Source organism: Portunus trituberculatus, chromosome 45 (genome assembly GCF_017591435.1).
Source record: "Portunus trituberculatus isolate SZX2019 chromosome 45, ASM1759143v1, whole genome shotgun sequence".
Classification (NCBI taxonomy): domain Eukaryota; kingdom Metazoa; phylum Arthropoda; class Malacostraca; order Decapoda; family Portunidae; genus Portunus; species Portunus trituberculatus.
Window position 1 is genome coordinate 7,918,846 of NC_059299.1, and position 21,356 is coordinate 7,940,201.

The 21,356-nt window shown below is 39.6% G+C and overlaps 2 protein-coding genes across 3 annotated transcripts; both read right to left on the bottom strand.

Moving 5' to 3' along the window:
• Positions 1–773: 773 nt before the first annotated feature.
• LOC123519434 (glucose-6-phosphate isomerase-like) lies at positions 774–11,258 on the bottom strand. Its single transcript, XM_045280727.1, is given in 13 exon segments — positions 774–2,056; positions 3,311–3,582; positions 3,751–3,848; positions 3,851–3,933; positions 4,361–4,500; positions 4,838–5,077; positions 5,376–5,489; positions 5,850–6,032; positions 6,990–7,181; positions 7,888–7,981; positions 9,956–10,187; positions 10,320–10,406; positions 11,156–11,258. Coding segments are annotated over 13 exon segments (1,944 nt in total). The 5' UTR covers positions 11,244–11,258; the 3' UTR covers positions 774–1,935.
• An 874-nt stretch (positions 11,259–12,132) lies between these two features.
• Positions 12,133–21,244, bottom strand: LOC123519435 (adhesive plaque matrix protein-like). 2 transcript variants are annotated; one of them, XM_045280729.1, is made up of 9 exons: positions 21,162–21,244; positions 20,212–20,643; positions 18,698–18,818; positions 18,215–18,391; positions 17,757–17,863; positions 17,338–17,499; positions 16,782–16,924; positions 15,085–15,470; positions 12,133–13,479 (listed from the first exon to the last, which is right to left on the bottom strand). In XM_045280729.1, exons 2-9 carry the CDS (start codon positions 20,278–20,280, stop codon positions 13,310–13,312), a joined length of 1,335 nt encoding a protein of 444 aa, XP_045136664.1. In that variant the 5' UTR covers positions 20,281–20,643; positions 21,162–21,244; the 3' UTR covers positions 12,133–13,309. The 2 variants fall into 2 exon arrangements, with proteins under 2 accessions (XP_045136664.1, XP_045136665.1); XM_045280730.1 differs by lacking the exons at positions 20,212–20,643; positions 21,162–21,244 and adding an exon at positions 19,289–19,357.
• Positions 21,245–21,356: the final 112 nt, after the last annotated feature.

Consider the following 21,356-nt stretch of genomic DNA (forward strand, 5'->3'; position numbering starts at 1 on the left):
TTATTCAACTCAAAAACCCGAACAACCTTATTATTCGAAATTGGTCTAATGAAGATGGAGGTGCCCGCTGGCGGTGCCTCACTCCGGAACAGCGAGCGCCGTCCCCTTCCCCGCGATACATCAAGGTCAGGCAGGGGCGTGTGAGGGAATACTTGTACATATAATTGCTTTCAGGCCAGGAAAGGACCTGGAATGGATTGCTCTGGATAACTAAAAGGCAATGTACCCTTCAAGTCCTCGCACGGCTGTCTAAGAACTAACGGTACAGCTGTTTGTTGAGGAAACAGGAGAATACACAAGAAATGACTCGAGTTTCGAAACACGTTGGAATACGATCGAGGTGCGGTTTCCGGAGTGTTTGCGATGGCCGCTAATAAGCGATAGTAAGGCATTTGAATAAGAGGCCCTGGAAATGCATGTTCTCATGCATTGCACCACCTAACAGTCACATGAAGATGAATTTTGTTATACAGCAAGTATCTGAGAGGCTGTGTTTGTTTAATGGGTTTTTCTTTTATTATCCCTCCTATCCACTTGTTTATTGTTATTTATCAATTATTCTTTATTTTTTTTAATGGCAAACATGCTGTAATGTTTTTCTTGTACCATTCATACAAACACTGAGAAAGATCTTTGCATGTTGAGAACTTGCACAACTTTTGTAAGAACTTGTCCCCAGCTGGCACCACCACTGCAGCACAGCCTGTACATAGTGGCACGTCTCAGTTCCCCCCTTGCATCACACTACCCAGGTAAGCAAAAAGTACCACCAGTGATAATCAATTTGTTCATTTCTGATACTTTATAATTCACAGATAAATAGAACTCTATGTGTACAAAATTGATGTATAAATGCAGATAATTTCATGCACAGAATGATCATCATCAACTTATGTGAAATACTTGTGTATGTATGTATGTATGTATGTATGTATATAAATATGTATGCATGTATATATGTGTGTGTGTGTATAAATTATACATTATGCTAACACTGCACCAATCTGTAAACTATCATAACCAATTATTACATTATACACTATACTATGGAGGCACCTTGTCTGCAGTGTACATAATCCAGGAATGCCACAATCTGTGCTACACAAAACTAAATATACCGATTTACTGTACTATCATACACCTTTGTCTAGCCTCAGATAACCTGTCAGCTGAATTTTGATGGATCAGAAAAGAAAATCACATGTTGGAACCAAGCATGCCTAAGGAGACTCATACTAGACTTGAGGCTCACTGAAGACTTACAAACTCAGAGACTTAAAAGACGTCCATAGACTCATGCCTCCACACCACACAACAACAAGACAACACATAACTCCTCTACACCCAAGCACATTACCATAACAAGCACTCCTTATACCTGGTAGGAGTTTATGCAGCACACCAATCTTACCCTTAATTTCATTCAATCTTTCTCACTCTCTCTCTCTCTTGATTACACACTGTTATTCAAAATTTTTGCTGCATAGAAATTCCACTGCAGTTCCTTTCACTCTCTGCTTTAGTAATCTGAATCATTGATGGTTTAGTTAATACTGCACAAAGATCCCCATTCTGCTAGTAACATTTCTAACTCTGTTTTTCTCACCTTCAGGACATAATGAAATATACATGCAAATCACATAAGTATTCATGATGTGTCTTGACTCACTGGGTTCCTCCACTACGGATGTTATATACAAGACCCACAACAGTTATCCTGCCATGAGTGGTTGACAGAATCCACATCCCATTAGTAATATTTGTAGTGTCTTTCATAGAGAACCTGAAACAACAGGAAAACACGAAACACGATGCTTTACAAAAAATAGTCACATAGGTATTGTCACAAAGACCTCCTGTACAAGTATTGCACACAAGACAAAGAGAGTCGACCGCCACAACCACCGAGACAAAGAAGGCAGTCCTGGGAAGCCCTTAGAGGTGCTGCTTGATGAAGTTGATGAGGCCATTGGTGGAGGGGTCATGTGAGGAGACCGGGTTCTTGTCCTGGAGCTCGGGTTCGATAGCCTTGGCTAGCTGTTTGCCGAGCTCCACACTGAAATGGCAAGGAGCTGTCAAGGCAAGGGGAAGGAGTGACATGCTGATCTCAACACTAACTCTTTTGTACTGATATAAGAAGGATTACCAGATATCTTCTAGTGGAGGAAGCTGTTGCGAGGTTAAGAAGCAGAATCCAAGTGAAGTGATCTGCTTCTCTAAACACAGAATGCCTGACTTCTGACTTTCTAAAAATTTTTATTGGAGCAGAGCAAACTTAGTATTATTGTTCAATGTTCAATGCCTCAAGAACTCAATTCCTTCACCTATCAACTCAACACAATCTTTTAGATAACTATTCCCTCTTCTTCAATGACAGTCAACTGTCCCCTTGGTTGATTTCTCTCATACAAAAAAAATTCTTGGTTTGTCCTTTACTTATAATCTAAACTGCAAGCTTCACATCTCATCTTCAGCAAAAACAGGGGCTTTACCTTTCCTTGTATGGGAGTATGCTTCACATGTATTGAGAGATTCCACTCATATTGCTCTTTTAGACAGGCTAATATCAAAATCTGTTCATCTTAACTTCTCTCCTCCAACTGACTGTCTTCAGCCTCTTTCTCATTTCTATAATGCTGCATCTCTTACTGTCTTCTATTGCTGTTTTCATGCTCACTACTCATCTTGCTGAATGCATACCTCTCCTTCTCTGATGACTTTGCTGCATAAGGCTTTATTCTTTTTCTGATCCCTATCCTGTCCATCTCTCTAATTCAAGTCTCAATGGTGCAAGAATAAACACACAAAGGGTTCACAGGTGAGACCAAAAGGAAGAGTGATGTGCTTATCTCAGCACAAATGCCTTTCCTTCACATTGGTGCAGAAATAACTAACAACAGCTTCTAACTGCCACAATCTGTCACCACAGAACTGTCACCAACCAAATAAACTTCCTTTCTTTCCTGAATGAGACAGCTGTGAACAAAGAAGAGGCAGAGAAAGAGAAGGAGGAATACAATGGAATACATAGGACAGACAAGTGACAGGAGGCTTTGCAAACTATAGCAAGGTCAATTGTTCACTATACTACAACTAAACTATAAAGTAGGATGCAAGAATAGAACATATGAAGCTCTTCCCCACCCACTACTCCCTATTTGGTCTACCTATTCTGTCCTCCCTTCTGGAAGTCTTGCATTTGTCAACTATTTTGCATTCAACCTTCCATCAAGTCTGTCAAATCTACTCAATCCTTCACAAAGTCCTACATCTGTCTATCCTTTGCACAAAAACAAGGCTCAGGACTCACCCCCACTGGTCAAAGGAGTTGATGTCCCAGATGATGCCTTGAGTGAAGATCTTCATCTCATACATGGCAATGAGAGCGCCCAGGGTGAAGGGGGAGATACGTTCTACCATGATGGAGTTGGTGGGACGGTTCCCCTCGAATACCTTGTGTGGGAGGATGCGTTTCTTCTGGTCCTCCGGCATGTTGGCTTTCTGCAGCTCAGCCTCCACCTCGGCCTGAGTCTTACCCTTCATGAGAGCCTCCGTCTGAGCAAGGAAGTTGGCCAAGAGGAGCTAAGGAGAGAAGAGAGAAATTGCATTATTCTCAAATTGTCAGAAAGAAAGGAGAAGTAGAGCCATTTAATTTGAGGAATTGTATGGAAGTTAAGTTACTCTTCAAAAAGTTATCTAATACATACTTTATTTCCTCACCCTCAACCCAGGTGAACACAAAATACAAACCTTATGGTGGAGATTGTCAGCAATAGGGTTGTGGGACTTGGCAGGGGCGATGAAGTCAGCAGGGATGAGCCGTGTGCCTTGGTGAATCAGCTGGTAAAGGCATGCTGCCCGTTGGTGCCTGGTTCACCCCACACGATGGGTCCAGTGGTGTACTGAACAGTGCGGCCACTGCGTGTCACAAACCTGGGGTGAGGAGAAAATATGTGAATTTCTCTTTTTATTTAGATCTTACTATATGACCTTTCTCCCTTCCATCATGAGAAGCTTGCACCATCTCATCACCTAATCTCCACCACCTAAGCACATTCACTGCATCTCTATGGTATCTAAATATGTGAAAATGGAAAACATGAAAATTCAATTCCAGCTTTTCATATTGCAAAATTATCTTCATTGTACAAAAGATATTCGAACCGATACTCCCAAAGTCATTAGTCATTTATAATTGTTTTTTGGAAAGAGAAACTTGTAACACAAAGAACTGGTTGAGAATTAGCAATATGTGTGATCCTAACTTGTACTTTGAAGAATGCTGCACAATGGTATTCCAAAATTTAAATCTGCATTAGAGTGCAAGTAATAAGATTAGCCAGTACAAGTCTTTCCTTACTTTCCATTGGACTCCATGTCTCCCTGCTGGAAATATGCAGCAAAGCGGTGCAGGTACTGGTCATAGGGCAGCATGGCATGTGACTCGGCGCCATAGAAGTTATGGTACCACACACCCAGCAAAGCCAAGATCACTGGAATCTGTATGGAATTGTGACAAATTCATCCTTCCATAGCAAAGAATCTACAATACTATGAGCCTTGGCCTAAATATTGACAAGTAACTACGAGAATGAGAATAGCTTAAAACTTTTAAAAGAATAAACTCTCAAACATCAAACATACATCAAGTTTTCCAGTGACTGTGTATTGGGCTGCAAATGGTATGGTGACTAGTGTCTCAGTTAATGATGTTTGTGGATGGCTGTAAAATGAAAGATATGTCCCAGAATGGTTTGCAATTAAAAATAGCAAAAAAATAATTCAAGTGACACCAGTGATTGTATTAAGAGTTAGTTACGTTGTGCGAAGTGCTTACGTTCTGCTCAAGGGGAGCTGTTTTGAAGTGGTTGTCCATGAAGTGAGCACCAGCAAGGAGCTTCTCAAAGTTGTCATAACCGATGTGGAGGGCGATAGACAGGCCAATGGCGGACCACAGGGAGAAGCGACCACCCACCCAGTCCCAGAAGCCAAACATGTTAGCTTCATCAATGCCAAATGCCTTCACCTTAGGAGCATTGGTGGACAGGGCAACAAAGTGCTTGGCCACTGCTGCTGGCTGTTGGAGGAGGAGACACTCATTATGTATTCACAGCTATCATATTTGAGCTATGTCATACATATCTTTTACAATGGACTAGACTTAAGTTCATGGGAGTGAAAAAATTATAATAGAAGAGGAAAACCATTTGGGTGGTGGAAAGATTCTATCATTCCACCATCCAAATGGCTTTCACCCAAATGGTGTGTCACATTTGCTCTACACCATTCATAATTTTTTCAATAAAGCTTAAAAGTTCAGAACAACTACTCAAAGCTACAACAGATCAAACCCAAGAGAACACTGAGATACTTACGTCCTTGGCAGTGTCAAGGAACCAGTTTTTGGCAGAGGTAGCGTTGGTGATGGTCTCCTGAGTGGTGAAAGTCTTGGAGGCAATGATGAAGAGGGTTGTCTCCACATTCAGCAACTAAAAGAAAAAATACATTAGTAATTTTTTTATATAGGAGGGACACCTAACAAGAAAAACAAAATAGTGAGAGTAAAGGCCCACTGAGAGTACCAAACCTGAAAGGTGAAAATGATCATCCAAATTTAGACAACACTGAGTAACTATTAGAAGCAATACATTTGTTTTCTTTTTTTCTTTATGCAAGAGGGATACTGGCTAAGAACAAGACGAGTGAAAAAATGGCCACTGATAGCACCAGTTAAAAAGGATAATTCAAGATATGAAACTAATATGTTTTAGATATTCAATGCAACAAAATTATCTACATCATCACTATCCTTATCACCTCTTTACCTTGCCTCAGCTCACCCTACGTACCTTCAGAGTCTTGGCCATGTGTGTGCCATCAATGTTGGACACAAAATGCACATTGGGGCCAACAGCGTATGCTTTGAGGGCCTCGGTGACCATGAGGGGGCCAAGATCAGACCCTCCGATGCCGATGTTCACCACATCAGTGATGGCCTTGCCTGTGTAGCCCTTCCACTCACCAGAAATGACCTAGACAAGACCGGACATTGGAGAGATTATTAGTGACTGTAGTTGATTGGAGTTGAATGAGATAGTAAAATCCTGATGTGTTCCTGAGTTCATCAGTATTCTATTTTCTTACAGCAAAACAGACAAGGTTAAATTCACGGACAAATGTACGTTTGATACTTAATTAAGATGTTACAATACCATATTTTCAATATCCATACATTCCCAGCAATAATTTTTTTTGATGTGAGAGGTTAAAAACAAGATAAAGAAGATGGATATTGTTAAACCTTATTCTAAAACCTTAATGCTCATCATAAACCAAAAATTTCAAAAGTGGAAGTAAATCATCTATTAACACACTTTAAACTCAATTACTTATTCCTTGCATCAGAAAGAGTAAGAACAAACAATAAGTGCATTAAAGAAAAACAAAAATAATATTGTTGAGGACAAAATCAGACATCATCACCAATAGAGTAAAACATTCCTAGCTTCATCAATCCCTTGTTCAATTTCTTAAATGAAGTGAGATGGAACAATAGGAAAGAAACATGAAGGATAAATTTAATCACTTCCTCTAGTGAGCCACACACACCTTTATAGGAAATGGATCATACGGTATATGGTATACATAATCATTACAAACCTGAAACATGAAAGACAGCATTACAACTGAAGTGAGAAAACTGCCACTAATGTCATATAGATATTGTTCCTTCAACATCCTCTCAATTTAAGATTTTGTCTCTTCTACTTTTAATAAACAGATGCATTACCTCTTAATCCTGGGTACAAGAATGAAAAAGCTTAAAAAAACACTGGAATCTACTGGGAATCATTATACATCAACTCTCAATACAATAAACAGAAACCCATGGAACTGTAACCCCTGCATTTGAAAAACAAGCTAACACCCTCACCTAGAGGATACAAGACAGACCTTCATCTACTGGGTAACACAAAGCAGACTCTCACCTTGCCACAAAAGTCCTTCATGTGGGCAAGTACTGCATTCACGTTGGGCATCACATCTTGCCCATCCACCATGATAGGGGTGTTGGTTCGGTTGCGCAGTGTGATGTGCAGCACAGCACGGCCCTCAGTGAAGTTAATTTTTTCCCCGGAGAACATAGCATCCCGGGAAGCCTCAATCTTGCGAGCGCGTGCCTGAATAATAAAGAGCAAGTGGTGTATTGTGGAGTGATGTTGCAAAGCTGTCCCTCCTCTCCCTCCTTTTACTCTACTGAATTATATAAAGAAGCATGTTTATGGCATTGTGTGTTGCAGTGTTTATTAGCCTGACTCATTCTAGTAAGTCATTTAGCTTTCTGCAGCAGGAATAAAATCATGGTTTGTCTTTTGATATACTCAAGTCTTTCTCCACAGGTAAAATAAGATGGAACACAGAAAAGCAGAAAAATCATATGTACTACAACGCAACCATAAGCAGAACACTGAATATATATATATATATATATATATATATATATATATATATATATATATATATATATATATATATATATATATAAGAAAAAATGTATGTATGTAACAAAATCATATACGTACTGTAAAGTATTTCACATGTTTAATATTCTGTTACAAGCAGCAAGAGACTTTTCAAACCATCACTACTGAAAAAAGTTCTATAAAATTCAACTACTCCCACTGGTATATTGAGATTACAGTATAACCATAAAAAAAAACATGAATATTCACCTTAATTAATACAAAATATAGCCCATTACTTCCCCTTACACAATGAATCAGTCACAAGACTCACATGAATATCTAAACAATACAGCTCATTATTTCATCATAGTCACTGAGAAAGAATTAGTAATTTGTCACAAGCATTCCCATATTGTCTTACCAGATCCATCAGCAGCTTCATGACCTCACTGTTGATGCGGTTCTTGCTGTAGTCAAAGAGAATGTCTCCATCGCTGGGGGTCTTCAGAGTCAGGCTGGAAAAGAAAAGATGCAAAATGAAGAGATCTGGTTCTAGATAGAATCTAGGTAGTCTTAATATCTAATAATGAGAGATAGAAAGGATAAAATAAAAGTAGATAATGTCTCTTAACCTTGTCTGTATAAAAGCTAGTCTTAATGTCATACAAATAGAAAGGATAACACAATAACAAGACAATGCTGAGGTTACTGTCGTATTTAACCTTGTCTGCATAAAAGAGAATATACTGCCTGGCCAGATCAATATAACTTTAATAATACATTATCCTGCTCCACTACACAGTATTCACTAGTGTTACGAGTCATCTGTTTTGTTTAACTTTTACGAGTAATAAGCAGTATTTTTTGTATTAGCATACTATATGTCTACTTCTCAGAAAATGTGCAAAATAACAATCTCTGAGAAACTTATTATAATTAGGCACATAAGAGACAATAAAGATTTACCATGCATTATAACTTACTTCTGAGTGGAGTTTAGTTAAGAAATGCTGATTAAGATTAAGACCACTTGGCATCATAATAAGCAAGATTTATGAGTTAGGAAAAAACATTCTAACCAAATCAGACCAATTCTCTTTAATAATAACTAGTCCCCGGCAACACAGACCACCACTGGAACCATTGAGTGTGGAGTCATGCTTTCTTCACTCATCCTTCAAGGTGAGAGAAGGTGAGTCACTTAGGGAAACTCCACCACAACTCATGGTCACCAGTCACCCAACCCTGACTTTACATACAATTTCCATCCCAGTGACCACATCTATCACCATATAACAGAACTGGTAACACAGCATTTCAAGAGCAAACTGAGTGACAAACTGAAGGGAGCAAGTAGGTTTCTTATTGATTTTGATCTCTATACTATGACATCTAGTAGTAAAACAATTGTTGGTCTTAGTTAATAATATCCTTCTTTTCTTTAGGCCTCAACTATTGTCAAGGATGTGCATTGTGATTCTATACAATAGAAATTATACATGAAAAAGAATGCATATAAAACCTAAGTTAATCTCACCTAACCTTAACCATTTCAAAAATCATACTAAGCAGTTTAATTTACCTACTATATTCATAAAATATAAATGGACTTTCAGTTGGTGGAATATAACATCAGTTTTCGTGACCTTGATAGCGGTAATGTTACACCCTTCAATGTCAAAGGCTCTCCTAGGTGACAGCTGTGACCTTCAAGGAACAGTGTTGGCAGGCCAGTGTTTCAGGAAGGCCAATTATCTCATTTACGGTTCTAATTTAGTCTGGGATTAGTGCACAAGCAAATAATAAATAAGCAAATAAATAAATTAAGATACAAAACTTCAAAGGTTCTAAGTGACAGCCATGACCTTCATGTTGATAAGTCAAGAGTATCTGGAAAGGTAATTCCCTCATTTCAGGTTTCTTTATAGTCTGGGATAAGTACACAAGGAAAAAAAAAAAAACATATACAGAACAATAATCCCTTCGTTTGATATTAGATTTGATACGATACGTTTAACATTATCGGAAGACCTACACTTGGAAATAAACAAGTACGTCTAAACATGGGAAGTTTACTGTATCAATCTAGTCTGTTATGTCTTCCTGTGTGTGTGTGTGTGTAGCGGATGTAGTTAAGGGCTAGGAGTGCCACTATCTAAGCATTTAAGGGAAGAGTGCCAGGTCCTACACTACACCCCCCCCCACCGGAGTGTCCCCCGGTGCCTCGCCACTCAAGGACAGCGAAGGTCAGCCTGAAGGTGACAGGAACCAAACGCCGGTTGAAAACTTTCCTATTTCCTACAAAACATCCATTGCCACACGTCCCTACTCATACAGACACAGTCCACCTCAACCATTTAACATGTGTGATATAAAAGGATCAGTTGATAAAAGATGCATTCGGAGAAATTAACATAAACATTTGAGGGGAGACAGTGGAAGCGGTCAGCTGTTTGGAGTCGCCGCAAGTCAGATTCAGTTTTTCTCACCTATACTTCTTGAACCGGTCAGCGTCCTGCTTGAACATCTGCAGTATGTTGAGCTTGGAGCCATTGCTGTCGTAGTACTGCTGGAGGTTCTTGTAAGCAGCTTCTTCAGTGAGGAAAGCCTTCCCTTCCATGGTTACGGCGCGGTGGTCTGGCGGTGACTGGGAGTGGGAACGTGCTGTGCTGGCAGCGGCAGCTTTCCCTGCTGGCTCCTCCCCCCTCGCCGCGGGCTGCACTGTCAAATATAAAGGGTAACTTAGGTATTTCTGGGTCCCATGTTTATGTCAGACAGAAGAATTATATGGTTTTCATGCTCACTCCATGCTTAGATAAAAAGCTAGGAGTTAATTTCTATATATTTTTTTACCATTTATCATCTCCCTCTTCCTTAGCTCATCCCTCACCGCTGTTTGCTTTGCTACATTGGAAGCAATTAAACTTGGTATTCGTGGATCTTAAAAAGGAATATATAAGTATAGAATCCTTGGTCTTAAACTAGTGTGAGAATACTTAGTCTATGCCTACTGAAAGAAATAAGAGTATAAATCAGATATTTCACAATCTATCGATCTCTTCGACTCTTGGTGTTCCAATTTAATTTGGATTATCTCTAACTTGGATCATTCTGAATTATCAACTCAGACCGTCATTCCAACGAACCCATGTAATTCTGAAGCACTACCAACTTAGATCATCGATCATCTCAACCAACTCGGGCCATTCTGAACGACTATAAACTCTGATTTCAAAATATACTGGTGGAGTTCGAGAAATACATTTCGTGGTGACATTGGTATCTGTCGGATTTGCAGTAATTGCATGAGTAAATTGAGTTTACGTTGGACAACTAGATAAGACACAACAAACTTCGTATGAATAGCATAGTTACTCTTAAAATATCAGAGTGCATCCATTAAAGAGAAACTTTGATATTTATCCATACAACAAATCACTTTCTATTTTGTATATGCATATAGGAGTAGGAATGTAACGCAATATGAGAATATCAATATAAACTAACGATCGCCAATATTCAACAACAATTTCTCCTGTAACTGGATAAGAAAAATATTGAAAAAGAACCTCACTTTGATAACAAACTTTCTAATCTATACTTAGCAGCAACTCCACAGAAACACTAACACTGTATGTGGATCAATGGTATTAACACCTTACAGGATGGACAAAACTAGCCCCACATACCTTTGATTTTGAAGGACTGGCGGTGACCACAGCAGCTCGCTAGATAGGATAGAGCACCATATCTCGCCCCACTATTTTTCGTCTCCATTACGCGATGAATAACATAGAAACCGTCTCATTTCACCTTAATATCTCTATTAGACCCATGAGAGTGCCGACATGTACTGGAGAGAGCCTGTTGCTTACTGCAGTTCACCCTTTACAAGTACAGCGTAATATCGATGGAGGAGTTATGAGGGATGAATAACTTAGCAACCTTTTTGAATGCGCAGGACTAAACAGGACCCAAGCACTGTAGTTTAGGAGAGCTGAGGAGGTAACTGGCCTATCTGTAACTTCCCTGCAAGGTCTATAGAAATTTTTGTAAGGCCTTGGGTGTGAGAGTTGGGCTGTAACGTGTCTTAAGGTCACGAGCAGTAAGGGTGAGAATACCGTGTTCATATGATTCCCTTGGCCTGCTTGTCTGTTATTGTTTGTGTGTGCGTCTTGAGAGAGAGAGAGAGAGAGAGAGAGAGAGAGAGACGGGGAAAAGGAAGTGTAAAAGAAAGTGGGAGATATAATTTGTGGGCTTTACGTGCAATATTGGAGACTGTTTTTCTGTAGAGTTCCTGTGGGTTTTTAAGTTTATCGATGTGTTTCACTCGTAATTGTTTGCATAGTGACATTTCTTACCTGACGAAGCTCTCTAAGTCAGAATAAACTAACTTTTTTTTTCCAACTATTCATCTGATTTACTCATAATTAATTGCTTTCCTCTTTGTACGGAAGCAGGTTGAAATTTCTTATAGTGCATTTTGGCGATTTTGTTATTTATTGAAATTCTCATAAGGCTTTATTAATTATTGTGCCGCTTTACCAGACGAAACCGAGTACCATATCGTTATATGCATGGTGTGTGTGTGTGTGTGTGTGTGTGTGTGTGTGTGTGTGTGTGTCCTGCGTCTGAGTTGACTGGACTTTGGAATTTGGTGAAGAGATCGAATTAATAAGTTTATTTTCCTTCTTAACATATACGTAAGAATAAAGCTTATCGCTCTCTCATTCTACAGTTAAAGATAAGAATGTGGGTTGCTTAATCTAAAACTGCAGATAGTATTTACTGGACGGGTGAAAAATAGAAACAATAAAAGGTAATCCAGGGAACGAAACAAGGTTATAGAAAATTATTTGATTATTTTCACCTTTCACAAATATATAAATATTGTTCTTATTGTTATGGAAGACGTGTGATTATATTCTCTGCTTTACTATGGAAAACCTTTAATGTTTCGTAGTGTTTTGTTCTATTTCACTCACTGGATAAATAATAAGGGAGCGTTTCGTAAGCAATGATAAGAGAAACTAGTATTACACACACACACACACACACACACACACACACACCTCTAGGAACAATTTTTGTTCCTACTCATCTCTCTTCATCAACAATGAACATAAAGAACGTGTCACTTTCTTACGACATAACAATGCCTCATAACACACGCACAGGAACATGAATACACTGAAAATCACATTCCTTCATGCCACAAAAGGAAGTACATAGCATGTTACTGAAGAGATGAGGATACAATGTAAAGAATTAAGCGTTAGAAGGGAGACAAAAGTTTACACACACTTTAGAAACAAAGGAGCACAAAGAGACACAAAGGAAGAATGTGTTGATATCTGCTAACTTGTTCACTCTGTTTGTGACGCACTACACTTACCGGACAGCAAGATATGTAAGACGAGGAATATTATACATCTTAAACTTCTCTATAGTTGTTGTGTTGAGCGTTGGGTATACTAACAGATATGAAAAAATAAAGATAGTAAGAGGGGGCTGTGTAGGGAAAGGGAATCTATTTACATAACGTTTCTACTTGAGCGACTGAACTAAGAAAGGTATTGTAGATTAGGTTGGGTTAAATACGTATAAGAAAAAAATGTGATAGCAAATTAGGTTTCGTTAGAGAGATAGGAAAAATACTGTGGTTGTGAATTACGTAGTCCATGCTGGATTTCTAAGATGATAGATTAGTTTCACCTTAGGTATATAAGAAAAAAAGTGATAAATTGGATTAAACTAGGTTAGGTTAGGTTAGGTAGGTTTATCATATATACTCTAACTTCTAACACGACACTAACTTATACGAGGTGAAATATTTAGCCAAGCTATACGTAATACAGGGTCTTCTGGACGCTGGGGTCTTCACGTAGCGGCGGCAGATGATCGTGGGCGGCGTGGTGGTGTGGGCGGTGGCGGGGAAGGGGTGGCATGTCCTCGGCGTAGTAGGGGCGGCTGGTGGAGGATCTTGGGGACAGGTTGGGACGCAGCAGGTGATCTGAAACAGGTGAAGAGGCGGCCAGGTGAGGGAAACCATTACTCAACTTTAGAAACTTTTTATTACGAATCTTAGTTGTTGTTTTTTCTATTGTTATTCATCTTATTTATTTTCTAGTTTTGTTTTTTTGTTGAGTATTTCCCAAGTCAGAGTATGAAAAATATCACCAGCGTATATTTAAATGGCCTAATGCAAGTCTAAAGTAAAATAAAAAAGATAGTTTCCTTACATCTATTACTAATGAATCACCTGTCAGAATACTGCTACAGGTGACTCACACGTGTCTTTGTGCTTCAGCTTCCCCTTGAATGAAGTAATCGGTCAATACACTTGAGAGAAACAGAGTATATGAGCTGACCATTAAACTGACCATGTAAACTAAGCATGCAAACTCAACTGTCTCCGTAACTTTCACTGCACAAAACTCCAAAATTTTCTTATTTCTTCTTACTAAATAATAATAATAAATAGAAGAGCACAGTGATAGAAGGGTCTCATAGCACCACTTAATAAAAAGAGGAGGAAAAATGGGAAGGTTTCAGTTAGCATACAGTCAGGAAGCTTTGTGTCTGATAGGGAAGGCAGGATTGGAAGGCAACATATCCTCGGAGGACACAGACCAAGGGCGAGGTGGGTAAGGAGACGCTCGGCCATGCAATTCTTGCAACACCACGTCAGCATAAGTTTCAGACAGTTTCCTACGGCCGTGCTTGCGTATCCCTCCTACTGCCAGAGTACGTCTGTTCGAGGTTTCAGTTGCAGTTTTAAATGATGCTTCGTTTATTATTCGGCTCGAGTTCAAGGTATCTGTGGCTTTATTTTTGTTCGCATTGCCACTACTGATGTTTACATTTACTGGCTTTAAGTCTTTACCAGGGGTCATATTTTTCCTAACGCGATCTTTGTCTTCGCGAACAGCATCAGTGGAATCTGTGTCTCTTTTATGTGATACATACGACAAAGAGCTACTTGTTCTTTCAGGTAATTGTCTTCTGGATGAATTAGCTCTTCCTTCACGCATACTTCGCCACTGCGCGTTCCAGAATCTCTCATTATCCTTGACAATTGCAATAGTTGAATCTTTATCCCTTTCATGTGAGAAGTGCGATTGATGTCTATTCATTCCCGCAGAAAAATTAGTCTGAGCTGAATTAGCTCTTTCTTCACGCATGCTTCTCCACTGAGCGTCCCAAAATCTCTCCGGTAACTCCTCGTCACTCTCTTTGGCCTTCAGAAAACTATTGGATATTCGCAAAGTCAACTTGCGGCTATGTAAGGGAACAAAGACTCCACCGAAGACTAATCTCTCCTCTTGTTCACCCTGCAATGAGTCTTCGTCCGTGTCGGAAGTGTAGATCTGTAGGTGTGTCCGGTTCGCTGTCTGAGTGTAGAGTATTGGCGAGGGACGACTAGGACTTACTGGAATCAGGTTATGGGGGAACGATTCTGAGGGAGTTTGGTATGCCTGACTCGCAACTTTACGGTATAGAGTGTTTAAATATGGTTGTCCCTGCCCTATAGAAGCGTTATGAGTCACGGAAAGAGAAGCAGGGTTAGAATTACCACCGCAATGTAGTAAACAATCTAACTGCACATCATACTCACTCTGATTACTGGACGGTCGTGGCCTCATCGTCATGTCATAGTCTGGGGCGGGGACGTAAGGCGTGGCTTGGGGATAACTCGGATGGCCGCGGGTGGAGGAGAACCGACGGAGAGCTGGGTGGCGGTCCTGAGTTCTGTAGTTCCTCATTGAATCGTAGCGTCTCTGGAGTCCCTCGGGATGTCTCTCTCTGCTGTACCCGTCGTCAGGGAAGTAAGGGCCGGCCAACTGCTGCACTTTCACGGGCTTCGGAGGAATGTCTGGGGCCACGGTGGGGTTGGCTCTCATGCCCTCCACGTCTGTTGGATCGTTGGGGCGGTAGGCTGGGTTGAGGTAACTGAAGGGACGTAGTTCTGGCGGCGCCGCGGGTTTCTTGGGTACTGGTGGCCTGTTGGTGGGAAGTAATTAGAAGAAAAACTCTTCATGGCGCCGCAACTCCAAAGGTCATATTGTGCCGGATTATAAGATTACATATATATACCAGTAATGTTAAAAAGAAAATGCATAGTCTAAATCTTAAACAACAAAAGGGAATATATATATAGGGAGAGATCCCAGAAAGCGACTGGCTCCGTAACAGCTATAGGTAACTCACAAATAATCTAGTAGCATCAGTTTCATATCTGCAGATATTAATTTAGCTATCTAGGATGATCTCGTGTCTTTGTATTTTGGTTAGTTAGTTTGTGTATCTGTTAAATGTATAGAGGTCCGGGAATTATACTCTTGAGAGAGAGAGAGAGAGAGAGAGAGAGAGAGAGAGAGAGAGAGAGAGAGAGAGAGAAAGGGGGGGGAGTGGGGGGACGAGGTGCTTACTTTTCTACAATTGACGCAAGAGAGCATGTTGATAAAGAGATCATGTGTGTCAGGGATCATTTTATTAAGCACGATAGTTGTACAAACGTCAAACAAAAAGGTTACAGGTAAACACATATGAGAGTTTTTTTAATCTAACCTCTAATGGAGATTTATGTAATATTACACTAATAAATGCTAAATTAGGATTACATGATCTAAGCAATCAGAATAAATCACTCCAGACTATATAACTGATCCAGAAATACTTCAGATACAAAATATAATGATGTAATATTCTGATCACTATAGCATTTGACCCTACAAAGGAATTGCACACTAGCGGTGAACACTCTAAGCGTAATATACATAAACAATAATCACAGTTTCTAATTTAAACCCATTTGACTTTAAAAATTCCGATAACGACAATAACTTGCACACTAACTTTGGAAATCCCTCTTAAGTTAACTCAATCAAAATTCTTAAAGGTCACCAGCTGATTTATTTTGAATGTTCCTCAGGATACTAATGTACTTCACCTCACGGCACTGAACTAACGTAAAGCTAAGTTCCCTATAATGAATGAACACACGCCTGACAAATCACACCAATAAGATCAAAGCTACACCAGTTTGTTGACAGAATCATCGACCAGCACTTGTATAGGACTCCCACAGTAAAAACCTTCTAATTTCCCATGAAAACTATCGACCAGAGAGAGAGAGAGAGAGAGAGAGAGAGAGAGAGAGAGAGAGTAGCAGAAGGAAAAGGGTAGAGACAGTAGAAAAAAGCGTGGGAGGAAGAGGAGGAGGAAAAGAGTAGCAGATTGAAGATGATCTTAGTTACAAAAGGAGGAGAAAGAGGAGGAGGTCCCTGGTGATGTTAAGGAGCGGTGACTCACGGTATCTTGCGCCTAGGCTGCTGCTCCTGTGCTGCACGTTGTTGTTCCTGCGCCGCCTGCTGTTCCGCTATCTGTGCCCTCACCCTGGCCTCCGTCGCCGCCTCCGCCCGTGCTATCTCCTGAGCGTGAGCCTTTGCCATTTTCTGCGTAAAAGAATTCTGTTGACTCTCCGTTTTCTTTAAGTGTCTGGTAACCTTTGTTGTGCCTTTTTTCCCTCTTATCCCTATCAGTACTGGAACGCATTTCTACTAAGAGTTTTGGGCATGATTAGACGATTTTATTTACATTAGGAAGGGTTTATGAAGGTCAGAAGATTGATGGCCAGAGTCTTCACTATTTTAATCCCCACACAAGTTTCTGAAGCTGTATAAAATCACCATATAGTAAGCAGAATGAATATGGAAACGTGTCATGGTACTGAAGAGATTAATGCCCATATTCAGAAACATTCTGCTCTCTCACCACGACTAAAAAGATTTGAGAATTTAGCCTCTTTGGGGTATCATTTCCCGTTCACTTTTTTTTTTTTTATGACGAAGGGAGGGTGTTTATTTACCTGCCTAGTGTGCTCCTGCTTGGCCCTCTTGTGGCGGGACTTGCAGAAGGCGTTGCAGGCGCTGGCGTACTGGGACATGTTGATGAACCAGATGAAGAACACGCGGAAGTACAACACTAAGATAAAGAACATTGCACTCACGTAGCGGTCTGCATCAATTGCCTGGAGGAGGAGGAGGAGGAGGAGGAGGAGGAGGACATTAGCACTTATCCTTATAGTTTTTCTCTAACAATTTGGGGTAAAAAGATATTATGAAGTAATGATAATAGAGACCATGGCAATATTCTTCGAGAATTGGAGACGCTTATGAAAATTATCATATTCTTTTTTTGTAAGAAATTTGACGCAACTAACGCTTACATTCCTCCTTAGTTCAGCACATCCCCCTCCCTCACACACATACACACACGTGAACTCACCACCAAATCCTGAATGCAGAAGGCCGAGATAGTGATGTCCATCACCAGAATAGTCGTAGTCACCAGCAGCCATGGGAGGTAGTAACCCCATCTCTTCCTGGCGTTACCTGTAGAGCCGTCACCATCGTCATTACCATCATCACCACCATCACCATTACCATTATCATTGACTATTGTATCAGTATAGATCGATAGAAAAACATACCATTATTAAAATTGCACTTTCATCTCGCTATTACAAAAAATATATAATAATAATAATAATAATAATAATAATAATGCATTTATAATCAGACAATTCAGCCCACTGGAGACAGGTGGTGGTGGGAACACGGACCAAAGAACCAGCATTTTGTTCATTCACTACCTCAAAAACCCTAACTTTTTTCTTTTTTTTTTCGTAATACATGCTGACTCGACCCAGTTACATATGCCCTTACACACGCACCAGACCTTACCGTAGATAAGAATAATGCCAGTGAGGATCCAGCCACCGTGAAGGGCGAGGTAAATGCACTGGTAGATGAAGTTGTCGTAAGGGGTGGTAAGGGATCTCTCCTCAGGCGTGAGTGTAAAGTTATAGTTCGTCCAATCTGGAATGCTGTTCATGCCCTTGTTTTCGCAGTTCTCCTTGTCTGGCGTGTAATAGAAAACGCGAGGTGATTGATAATTATGAAGTGATTGATAAGCTTATTGAGATTATTTATTCAGAGCTACTTTACTCTCTCACCACGACTATAGTTTCAAAGGCAACAGATGATTAAATGGATTTTCAAGAGTGTTCCTACAGTTACTAGAGGAAAAATCTTGTTAATCTGTCACGAGAACCATGAAAACACCCTTGAAAACCCGTGAAACTTCAATTGGAGCCTTTGCAATGTTCAGGAAATGTGTCACAGAAGATTAGTAATTACTGAATAGTGAATATATAAGAGACTCACCAAAGAAGTAGTAGGCCCAGAATTTGTCAAAGCCGAGTGCCACCTCCGAGGGCGGCTGGATGGTACACGTGTACATGCAGATGAGCACGATGTTGAGCACGCCGAACACCACGGCCTCCACCTGCACCACACACACACACACACACACACACGTAGATTATTAGTGTGAGAAAAGAGGATACATGTACACGAACTTAAATTATGAAAGTTTCTTATTAATTGACGGGATGTTATGAACGTGACTCACTCTAACGTTTTAAATTCTAGAAATAGGTGTACAGCATATGGGAAAATGAATATAAATAAGAAAGCATGCATAGAAATTAAGTTATCTACATATGAACTTTAAGTATAGCTAATTACAGTTTGCTTAAGAGACCGGATATATATTACATGCTTGATTCAACCCAATATGTAAAATTATATGAAACAAATGATAAAAGCAAGTATATTTAAATAGCAAAATTGTGAGTGAGTAAATTCATAAGTGAAAATGGCCTAGTGAGTGAAGCTTGAGTGTCTGAGCGTAAGTGAAGAGTGAGTCAGAGTGAATTAATGAGTAAAGGCGGAGAGGAAGTGGCTCCTGTTTACGTGGACAGTTGTTAGCTCGCCATCATGGTCGGAAGAAGTGCTTTGGGGAATTCAATATCTTTTATCTGTAGGAATAGATAGCACATGTAATTACTTCACCAGAGAGAGAGAGAGAGAGGGTGGGGTGGTGAATGGGGAGGGGGGATATTCTTATCACCATTGGGCAACTCATTAGATAAGGATAAGTAATTTTTTGTGTCCATTTTTGCTATATTTTCCCATAACGTCAAGAAGCTTCTGCAATGGTGACTGCCTGTGTTTGTATCCACTTGTAGCTACTTTTGTTCTGGTGGACTTCATACTAAGTTATTTATTTGTTTATTTATTTATTCATTTATTTATTTATTTATTTTTGTATTGGCCTATTGGACTATTGGACTATTGGAAATGCTGTTAAGCTTCCACCCATTAGTTGTGCAGGCAATTTTACTTATAGTGGTACCCATATTAGGGCCCATATCAGCATCCAAGCTCATCTCTGGTGTAACCACCTAGAACCTGGATATCATGGTGACATGTAGGCAACTTTAAACCACTCGACAAATGGCGAAGTATCAATGTGTGTTGTCTTTTTCTTTCACATTTTCCCTAATAGTTCAATGAAGGCACCATGAGGAAAACATACAAGACTAATGTTTTGAAACGTTTTGTGTTTTTAATGTAAACTATGACAAATTTTGAGGGCTTAGAAGAAAAGTCAGACATCAATGAGTGCTCTCTTCCTACTCATGAGGTAGAACATTAGATAAACTATCACTGCAATCATGGAAATAACCTTGAAAATCCCACCAATGTATACACTAGAATCTGTTAAATGTAATGTAGATAAGAGATGAAAAATTTGAGAATACAGAATGCATGAAGCAGCTGCTGTCCTCGTCACACATTCACTGTGTTATCAGATAGAGCATACATATACTTACACTGGTGACGATAGCGGAGACATAGGTCAGCTTGAAGGGGTCACAGAAGCAGCGAGAAATAATCCCCATGGTTGTGGTGGAGGTGGTGATGTGGAGGAGATAAAGCTGGGGGAGGTTACTTGTGGAGTGCCTGGGTCCACTGGTTGTGATATCCTCCTTTTTTTTTTTTTTTTTTTTATTACTTATAAAATCAACACCCAACCTTTGCAGTTTTTTGTTTGATTCTCCTTTGCTACTCCTTATTGTCCTCTCGCTGGGCACAACTTGACTGTTGTCACTGTTAGTTACTCTTTGCAGTGAAGTAATTTTGTGGTATCACTTGTGTAATGTACTGTTTATTTTTTCCTCCCCCCCCATGTCTTGTCATCTGTGAATTTCCACTGTACTGCAAGATGAATGTTTCTTTTGGCTGTCCTAAGGTTCAACTCGGCACTACAAAAAGAAAATAAGAACTTTTGTCATGATTATCAACAATACAGAAAGAAGCAATCTAAGTTAACATAGAACATGAGAAATGGGGATTTGTTCATTATGGATTTTGTAATGAAAGAATAAACATACTTTTCACTGAAGCTTTGACTAGTTAACAGATATACTTTAGATTAGGCATTAAAATGGTTAACTAGATAAAAAAATTTCAGTATTTGCAATTTACTGTGTTTTGTGAAAGGTACAAATAGCAACAGCATGACAATGTCAAGCTTGGAAATCATTACATTAACTGCAGTATGAAACAATTAACAGCACCAGAAGTAATGCACAAAATTTCTATATGCATCTACAAGAGGGAAGGGGATTAAAGATAATAAGTAGATTTTGCAATTTAAAGATTGGAGGTGGATATAGAACTAACAGAGATGCCTCAGAGTGAATAGTGATTAAGGGAAGATACATTTAATTAGCAGCCAAAGGATCATATATGAGCAATATAGTGCTAAATACAGTTTTACCATAAAGTATTGCAGGCTGAAATGTTGCTTGTCTGTGCCACGTTCACTCAGTTACTGATCTTGTCCCCTGTTGTATCTCGTCCTAGATATGACATAGTAAAAAAAAAAAAAAAAAAAAAAAAAAAGACATCAGTTATCTTACCTTATCTCAAGCCCCTTATCAGAAGACAGCTTCAGGAACCATGATTGTGAGGC

Bases quoted from the DNA above. Each gene is read 5' to 3' on its own strand.
- LOC123519435 (XM_045280729.1), bottom strand. From the start codon at position 20,280: ATGGGGATTATTTCTCGCTGCTTCTGTGACCCCTTCAAGCTGACCTAT. The intron at 17,864-18,214 runs GTAAGGTCTGGT...ACGGCTCTACAG, and splicing joins TGGCATTATTCTTATCTACG to GTAACGCCAGGAAGAGATGG. The intron at 17,500-17,756 runs GTGAGTTCACGT...CTCCTCCTCCAG, and splicing joins TCTGCATTCAGGATTTGGTG to GCAATTGATGCAGACCGCTA.